Below are 9,255 nucleotides of genomic sequence, written 5' to 3'. Positions count from 1 at the left end.
CAATCTAGTTTTCAATTCTGTGAAGCTTTTCTCAAAATTATCTAATCATTGGAACTTGACCATCGTTTTAGTCAACCTAGTCAATGGTGAGTTTATGGATGAAAATCCTTCCAGGAACCTTCTGTAATACCTTGCTAGACCTAACAAACTTCTGATATCTGTAGTAGATGTAGGTCTGAACCATTGTCTCACTGCCTCTATGTTTTGTGAATCTATGCGGATCCCTTAGCTAGATACAATGTGACCAAGGAAAGCAACGGATTGCAACAAAAACTCACATTTACTAAACATAGCGAATAACTGGCGATCTTTGAGAGTCTGCAGAATAACTCTCAAATGACTTGCATGTTCTTCCTCACTCCTAGAATAAATGAGCATATCATCAATGAAGACGATAATGAACAAGTCTAAGTACTGTTTGAACACTCCGTTCATCAAATCCTTGAAATTTGTAGGAGCATTGGTTAGTCCAAACGACATAACTACAAATTCATAATGATCATACCGAGTTTTGAAGGATATTTTTGGAATGTCACTATCTTAATGATAACCTGATCTGAGGTCTTTTATTTGAGAAATGACTAGCACCCTAAAGATTGTCAAACAAGTCATCAATCCTAGGGATGGGATAATTACTCTTGATTGTGACCTTGTTCAACTATCTATAGTCAATGCATATTGTGAGAGAACCATCTTTCTTATTAACGAACAATACTAGTGCACCCAATGGTGAAATACTAGGTATGATGAAACCCTTATCTAGAAGGTATTTCAACTGCTCTTTCAATTCCTTAAGCTCTGCTGGAGCCATTCTGTAAGGAGGAATAGAAATAGACTGGGCATCTTGAAGGATATCAATTCCAAAGTTGATTTCCCTTTCAAGAGGAACCTCAGGAAGATCTTTTGGAAATACTTCTGGAAATTCACAGACTTCTGGAACTAACTCAAGGGATGGGGTTTCAAGGCTAGAATCCTTAACCGAAACTAGATGATAGAGATAACCCTTAGATATCATCGTTGTGGCCCTAAGGTAAGAAATAAATTGACCCATAGGCGCTAGGCTACTACCCTTCCATTCTAAGAATAGTTCATTTGGAAACTGAAAACGAACAATCCTAGTTCTACAATCGATTGAGGCATAACATGAGTGTAACCAATCCATGCCTAGAATAATATCGAAGTCTACAATTTCTAACTCTACTAGATCCGCTGAGAGGACTTTCTGAGAGACTATGACAGGGCAATTTCTGTATACCCGTCTAGCTATAACAGGGTCACCGACTGGAGTAGAGATTGAGAAGGGTTCTGAGATAGTTTCTGGACTGACACTGAATTGGGATGCTATATAAGGAGTTACAAAAGAAAGAGTAGCCCCTGGATCTAACAATGAATAAACATCAAGGTCAAAGAGTCGTAAAGTACCAGTGACTATATTAGCAGAACCTGCCATATCCTGGCGAGCCTGAAGAGCATAAAGTCTGTTCTGGTGCTGACCGCCACCTGTAACAGATGAGTTACCCTACTGAGTTGGGCGACTTGCTTGTGCTGTGGAATGTGTAGACTGAGCTCTACCATTACCACCTCTTTGACCCTATCTAGAAGGACAGTCCCTCAACCTATGACCAGACTGATCACATCAAAAACATCCTTCTTTTCTTGAAAGACACACACCCGGATGGTTCTTACCACTATTAGGGCAAGTGGGTTAAGTGTTGGTGCCTGAAACACTTCCCAGAGACTTAGAGTCTTGTGTTCTTCCCTTCTGGTCATACCTATTGTTGGAGGATGGAACATTAGATGATGAAGGGGTTGGAGCTGAAAATTTCTTCTGACCCTGCAAGCGATTTCCACCACCCGATTTCTGCTGAGAATACTCATAGTTCCCATTCCTAGCCTTCTTATTTTCCTTAGCTTGTTCCCTAAGCTTATAAACGTCAACCTGGTGAGCATGAGTCATAAGACTAGAGATGTTCATATCTCCCAGCACCATAGCATTTCTGCACTCTGTCTTCACCCAATATGATAGTCCATACAAGAACATATTCATCTGAGCCCTGGAGTCAGCAACAATGTAAAGAGCATACTTGGAGAGTTGGTTAAACTTCAGCCCATACTCTTGGACTTTCATGTTTCCATGCCTCAAGGTCATGAATTCTTGGGCCTTTGATTCTCTCAACTCTATTTGGAAAAACCTGTTGAGAAAAGTCTCAGTGAAGCACTCCCAAGTAATAGGAGCTGGATTTGCACCCCTATTCTCCTTCCACTAAGTGTACCAGATATGAGCCACGTCTTTCAGCTGGTATGACGCCAACTCAACCCGATAATTCCCAGTTACCTGCATCACCTCAAAGATCTTCTTGAGTTTGTCCAAGAAATTCTGAGGATCTTCATTAGTCTACGATACTAAAAACTCAGGTGGATTCATCATAACAAAGTCACGAACCCTTGCTGACAATGGAAAAATATTGAATACTTATCCATTATGAATTAACACTCAAGCCATAAACTTGCCCCTAAATTTGATTGTGATTTACCACTTGTTCCCATCCATATATATGCTTCATAAAGAACCTTTAGCAATGCTTGCTAATGGTATTCTAAATTCATTAACAGTGCCCACAGGGAAATTGAGGTAGGATTTTTCCTAATTCTTGACGTTAGAATATTACTTATATTGAATATTTTTGCAAAATCTCTTTAGCCTAACCTTCTATGGAGGCCTTTTGTGGTTCTATTTTCTTCATGTTTCCTGAGTCATCAATTTTTGAACATAACATATTCCTATGTGTCAACAAACTTTTCTTTGGGTTGGTCATTGTTTCTTTCTCCTGCCAAAGCAAATGCCTGATAAAGTGCAATTATCTCCACAAAATCTGGACGGGCCTTTATGGTCAATAAGGTCATATTTGTATAAGTGAGTTGATATTTTCTTTACTATTAGTCTTTTTAGCAAGAAAGTCTTCATTTCATTCAATCCTGTTCATTTCCCTTCCCCATGATTAGGCAGTGGGTTATGGATCACATTGGGGATAAGATCTTGCATAGTGATAACTTTGTGATCAATTATGTATTGAATCTTATATTTTAAATTAACACATTCTTCTCTATCAAGTCATATCCCACAATAAAGGTAGGCACATCGTTGATTGGTTCAAAAGAACCTTGTTGTGGGATTAATTGTCTTTACTTCTACTAGTTTGATCAACCATGTTGCGCTTAGATGCTTGAAGAGTTGGGTACATATTTCTTCCAAAAGAGTGAAGACTTTGGGAGGTTTTCTTACAAGGTTATGGAGAGGTAGGTTTTTGGCATTTGGGTTGTTCTTTCAAGGATTTTTGTAGGCTTGCGCATTTGGTTGGAGGTGTGGTCATGTAGTTTGGTACGCGAGTGGTTGATAGGTAGGGATTTTTGGGGAGTTTAGTTGTGCATAATAGATGTGTATTTCAACTTGTGAAGATTGTGGGTAATTGTTTAAGGTGGAGAATTGGTTGGAGTTTCCAATGGAAGAATAAGACCCAAAATACCTTTGAGGTCTTGGTCTTGATCTTAAAGATATGCCAGACACGTGTTCCTTCTTTTTTCCTACAAATCATGTGTTAATGAATGGTGAGGCATTATTATTGTCTTGCAAAGTAGTGATAATTGTAACTTTTCCATACTAAAGGCCATCCTCTATGGAAAAATCGATTCATAATATTAATGCTCCTGAGCCTAAATGGAAACACTGGTCATTTAATTTTTGGTCATCAAAGGTTGTACCTTTGATATTTCATTCCTTTAGTTCCATGCAAACTTCACTGTTGTTTCCTTTTAATTTTTGAAAAATTACATTTTTTTAAAAAAAAATTTAAGTTGGTGATGCCACAAAGATTAAGAGATGCCAAGATGTCTTGGAGTCTATTCACAGTTGATAATGCTACACAAAATTATTGGTGGTAATAACAGTTCTTAAGATTGTGTAATAATCAAAAATACCACAAAAAAAACTGGTAAGATTACAAAAACTTACCAATTGAACAATAAAAAGATTGGTATATGCTTGAGCAAGTAGGGAGAGAAGCGTGAAAACATGGCAGACAAGTGAAGCAATAGGAATGGAATGTTTTGTGAAATAAAGAATGTTATTCAAAAAGATTCTGAATAATATTATGACGCTGATTTGTCAAAATCTAATTAGTCCCATTAATCAATTTTAAACGAAACAATAACAAATGCTTTGGGTATAATCTGAATAGATTCAGATCTTACAAAAAAATGTACTTAATTTTATAAATACCTCCATTAAGTGCAAATATATGAGGAATGAGTGGCGTTTACCACCTAAAGTGCTAGTTTCTGATTGATCTGGGAACTAACATTAGAGTTTTAGATACTGATATGAAGTCTGCATCAATCTTTACTCTTATATAAACTACTAATCCTCTATCTATGGAGCTTATATGTTAGTTCCCTCAAAATCAAAATCTCTTTTTGAGAAAAGAAAAGACGAATAACCAAAGCACCATTTATATTAAACCTATGCAGGTCAAAAAATGATTTTTTGGATAACAATGAGAAGTTTGTAAAATTCACACACACACAAACACACACACACACACACAAACACACATACACACACACACACACACACACATATATATATAATTTTTATCAAAAATATATACGCACGTTAACAAAGAGTGCTAACGCCTTTACCGATATTAATTAACTTTCATTAGATTCAATGCTACTATAATCTCAAGGAACATTTATAGAGAATATCAATTGCCTATGAAAATACATATTTACCGATAATTAAACTATTAATTGTTATTATATATGTCATTTATACTATAGTGACAACTCTTTATTTTGATAAAGTTTTCTGTTTTTTAAATAAACAAGCAGCAACTCTTTCTTTTGGATTATTTCAATTAAGTTTATGAGTTGTAAACTTGTATACAACTTGATAGACAAGCAACGTGTATATTTCTTCTTGATTGCTAGGAAGACAAGGTTGTTTTTATTATTATTTTTGGATATTTATGAGTTTAGGTGCTCACAAAATTATGCTGTGAGATTTTAATATGTTATGTGTCAAAATTTGGTTTAGAATATTCAGTTGTGAACTGTTCCATTTTGAGGCCACCTACTTCACGGTTGATAATTAATTGAATTAATTCTTTCTAACTGCACACTTTAATCATAAAAATAACTATCGTTCAATTCAAAAGAGTTGAGCCGGTGATATCAAACATAATCAATAGTAATGACTACTCTGAGACAATTGGGAAAAACATGTATGATACAATCAATTTTATACTCATTTTAAAACATATACACGATATATCATCCTATAATAAAAATAGATTGATGGAAGTTCGTAAGAAATGAGCTGAAGATCTTCCATTTGAGTTTAGTTTATTATGTTCTTAATGGACGTGATGTTCCATTTAACTTTGGACTGTTGTTGTTCAAGGATTTATTTTCTCTTCTTTATTGTCTGATGTTGTTCTTTGTAGCTATTTGGAGATTAGCAAATTTCATTACTTCTGACCAACTATTTTTATGGACATTTCTTTAAACTTCTTTCTTATACTCAAAGTCTCTCTATTACTCATAATTTCTATAAGAAAAATAATTACAAATAATTATAGAACTTTAAGAATATCATCGAATGATCATGTGAGAGCTTAATAAAATAATTGAATCATGTGCGAAGCACAGGTAATTTACCTAGAATAAAAATAAGCTACATTCTTGATAGGAGGATTCAAATTGAATCATTATTCAAAAAAAATGAAAATTCATTCAATAAGAACAAACCTTGACAAAGAGTTAGGCGTTAATAAAAAGAAAACACACATTTTATGATACCACACTAAATTACTAATAGTTAGAATGTATATTTAGAGAACCTTGAATTAGATCTATATGGGCAAAAAATACATAGCCAAAAAAAGGAGAAAAAAGTTCCATAAGATTTACATCTAATTCCTTTAACACACAATAAGTTTTAGAATCAAGATCCGACACAAGTAAAGAATTAAGCAGAAACATAACCTTACAAAATGTAAGAAGAAGATAAGATAGATAGACTTAAGAAATACCTTTAGAAGGATTATTCACTTCAGTGTGCACAAAAAATATTGGGTGAAAATTGTAGGATGTTAATGTGCTTTGATGAGGAATCTTGGACAAATGAAAATGGAAATGCCATCACCTGGAAATTGATTCTGGTCAACAATCATTAATATTTTTTCCTTTTTTTTATGCTACCATTTTTTTTTTTGAATAAATGACAAAAAAATAAATCTAAGTGAGATTTTCTTTTGGGTTATTAACCTCTAAACTCCCTATATTATTCCTGTTTTCCCATTTAGCACCAAATTATGAGGTATTGTGGATAGTTTTATTAACCCATGAACTATAGATCATGTGGGATGGAGAGTGTAAGTCAAAAAAGAGTATCTATGTGGACCTAGTATACTGTGTGAGGTCCGTCATTTTTTCAGATTCACCTCATTTACTGCATTTCTATTACATAAAAAACATTTTATGTAAATTTATTACTCAATTTTCTTTCTATAAATATCAAAGTTAAAATTGGCTGGTAAATTAATCCAATATAGAATTATATTTAATATTTCTCAACAAAGAGGATTTTAGTAACGATCAACTCCCTCTTCATTGAAGGCTTAAAAGATGTATATTCTCTAAACTACTTCACTTTCATATTCCTTGAACTAACAACTTTAGTAAAATTCTCAAATTATAAGTTATGTAATGCTTTTAAGTTTCTCTTGTTACGTGTCTCATGATCTGTTTTGAATGGACCAAAGAGTTCAGTTAGGAGATTAGTCTTATTTTAGTCATTATCTTATTAAATAGTTATAATTGTTCCTATTTTATAGGCATGTAGCAATCTTTTCCTAGTGCAAGACTCCATGTTCTCTATTAGTGGTAGTGCCCCTCTACTTTCTTAATTTGCTTAAAGTTTAATAAGAGTTATTATCACATTTCAATTCATCTTGTTTGTTCAGTTAATTAATAACACCGTATAACTATTGTAATTAATGCATAATTTAGTTTTCTAAAATTGTCTCTTAGTTTTTCAAGAAGGCTCGTTAGAATTTCGTAGTACATGTATCTAGTAAATTATAATACATGTTTTTAGTTATTTGTGCAAATTTTCTGTTTTCTATTTTGAGTTGTATAAATAGTGATGTAGTTGATGATTGTAATCATCTCAAATGACCTTAAGTAACCTATAATAAACTTGAGCATTTTTTAAAGATTTATTTTTCTTCCATATTTCCTACAAATTGGTATCAGAGCAGTTTTTGGTTCTTAATTTGGGGTTAGGTGAAGAAAAAATATGATATCCAAAACATATGAAGGTGATGATTCTTCAATTGTTCTTACTCCATTTTTTATGGAATTGATTTTGAATACTGGAAGATAAGAAAAAGAACACATTAGAAAGCTAAATGTTTGTGGACTATTGTTGCAAATGGGTTTGAAGAGACAGACAAGGATGGTGATCTTATAGAAGCAGAGATGAAAAACCTTGAGGCTAAGTATCATCAAGATGCAAAAGTCTTAATCAAAATCCAAATGGGAGTCTCAAAAATATATTTTGAAAAAATTGCTACTTGTGAGACCGCAAAGGAAGCTTATGATTCTCTGGAAAATAAGGCGCATGATGATGAAAAGGTACGCACTATAAATCTTCAAACTTTTAGAAGAGGTTTTCAAAATTTGAAGATGGCAGAATCTGAAAAAAAATTATGATCACTAGAGTCATGGATATTGTTAATGAAATGAGAAATCATGGTGATACAATTTATGACCAACAAGTTGTGAAAAAGATTCTAATTAGTGTCACAAAAAAGTATGAGTACCTGGTTTCTATCACCGAGGAGACGAAATATCTTTTTAAGTTATTCATCAAAGAGCTAGTTGGATCATTTTGTGTTCATGAGAAACGAAGATTTTTTCGTGAAGATCAACCCAAAAAGACGACTTTCTAGTCTTAAACAAATGAGAATTCGCAAAACTTCTCAAAAAATCAACAGAAGAAGAATTACAAGCCAAAAAAGAAGAAGGATCATGATGGTTCTTCCAAGAATGTTGAAGAAAAAGGTTAGAAAAACTCTTTCTTCCAAGAAGGTTGACGAAAAAGGTTTAAAAACTCTATTCTTTTCTGTAAAATTTGCAAAAAGACTAATCACCATGCAAACAAATGTGGGCACAAAGGCAAGCCCGAATGTAATTTTTGTAAAAAGTTTGGCCATGTTGAAAAGGAATGCTGACACAATAAATGGGAGCAAAAAAATTTTTGTGAAAAATAGGAGGAAGAAATGGAAGAAAATCTTTTCTTTGCTTCTAAATCTGATGCTTCCACAAAAAACAATGAATAGTGTGTTGATAGTGGTTGTAGTAATCACATAACTAGAGATGAAAAGGCTTTTTCTCTCAATTAAAATGAAAATGGGGATGGTGTTGTAGTCGATGCAAAAGGTAAAGGTACTATTTCGATCAACATGAAAGGAAGTGGTAAGCAAATTCATGATATTATTTATATTTCTGACTTGGAAGAAAATTTGCTTAGCGTTGGTCAACTCATGGAAAATGGTTATTCTCTCGTGTTTAGAGATAATTGTTGTAGGATTTATGATAAAATTGAGTCAAATCAAGTCATTGTTGAAATAAAAATGATAAAAAGAAACTTCCCTTTGCAATTTCATTACAATGTATTGAAAAATGAAAGTGTAGATGATTCATGGCTTTGACACAAAATATTTTGTCACTTAAATTTTTATTGTTTGAATCTTATCATGCAAAAGGATATTGTGCAAGGCCTTCCTGAGATACATACTGAGGTGGATCCATGTGAAAGTTGTATAATGAGAAAGCAACATAGGATGTCTTTTTCAAATAGGGTGTCTTGGAGAGCAAGTGTACTTTTGGAACTATTCTATACCGACATATGCGGACCAATGAAGATTTCATCTCTTGAAGTCAAAGGTATTTTCTAGTCTTTATTGATAATTTTTCAAGAATGACTTGGGTTTATTTCTTGAAAAAAAAGTCATAAGAATTTGCTACATTCAAGAAATTTAAAGCCCTTGTTGAGAAGCGAAAATATTGCAGCATCGAAACCATTCGCGGTGATAGAGGAGGTGAATACACAAGTTGAGAATTTGAAGAATATTGCAAAAATGAATTCATTCAAAAGCAACTTACAGTAGGGTATACTCCTCAACAAAATGG

At 33.4% G+C, this 9,255-nt stretch overlaps 1 protein-coding gene across 1 annotated transcript; it reads right to left on the bottom strand.

Moving 5' to 3' along the window:
* Positions 1-658: 658 nt before the first annotated feature.
* Positions 659-2,904, bottom strand: LOC101259662 (uncharacterized). The gene is made up of 3 exons (XM_069293474.1): positions 2,798-2,904; positions 1,720-2,192; positions 659-1,500 (listed from the first exon to the last, which is right to left on the bottom strand). The coding sequence occupies exons 1-3, from the start codon at positions 2,902-2,904 to the stop codon at positions 659-661; spliced, it is 1,422 nt and encodes a 473-aa protein (XP_069149575.1).
* Between the last annotated feature and the right edge of the window lie 6,351 nt (positions 2,905-9,255).

Source organism: Solanum lycopersicum, chromosome 1 (assembly GCF_036512215.1).
Source record: "Solanum lycopersicum chromosome 1, SLM_r2.1".
Classification (NCBI taxonomy): domain Eukaryota; kingdom Viridiplantae; phylum Streptophyta; class Magnoliopsida; order Solanales; family Solanaceae; genus Solanum; species Solanum lycopersicum.
The sequence above is the reverse complement of the archived record's forward strand: the minus strand, read 5'-3'. Positions and strand labels throughout refer to the sequence as shown.

What these genes read in the sequence shown, in the direction of transcription:
- LOC101259662 (XM_069293474.1), bottom strand. Translation starts at nt 2,904, where the DNA reads ATGACCTTATTGACCATAAAGGCCCGTCCAGATTTTGTGGAGATAATT. An exon ending in AATGACCAACCCAAAGAAAA is followed by an intron (nt 2,193 to 2,797) that starts GTTTGTTGACAC and finishes TTTTCTCAACAG; the next exon opens with GTTTTTCCAAATAGAGTTGA. An exon ending in GTCTCTGGGAAGTGTTTCAG is followed by an intron (nt 1,501 to 1,719) that starts GCACCAACACTT and finishes CATCTGTTACAG; the next exon opens with GTGGCGGTCAGCACCAGAAC.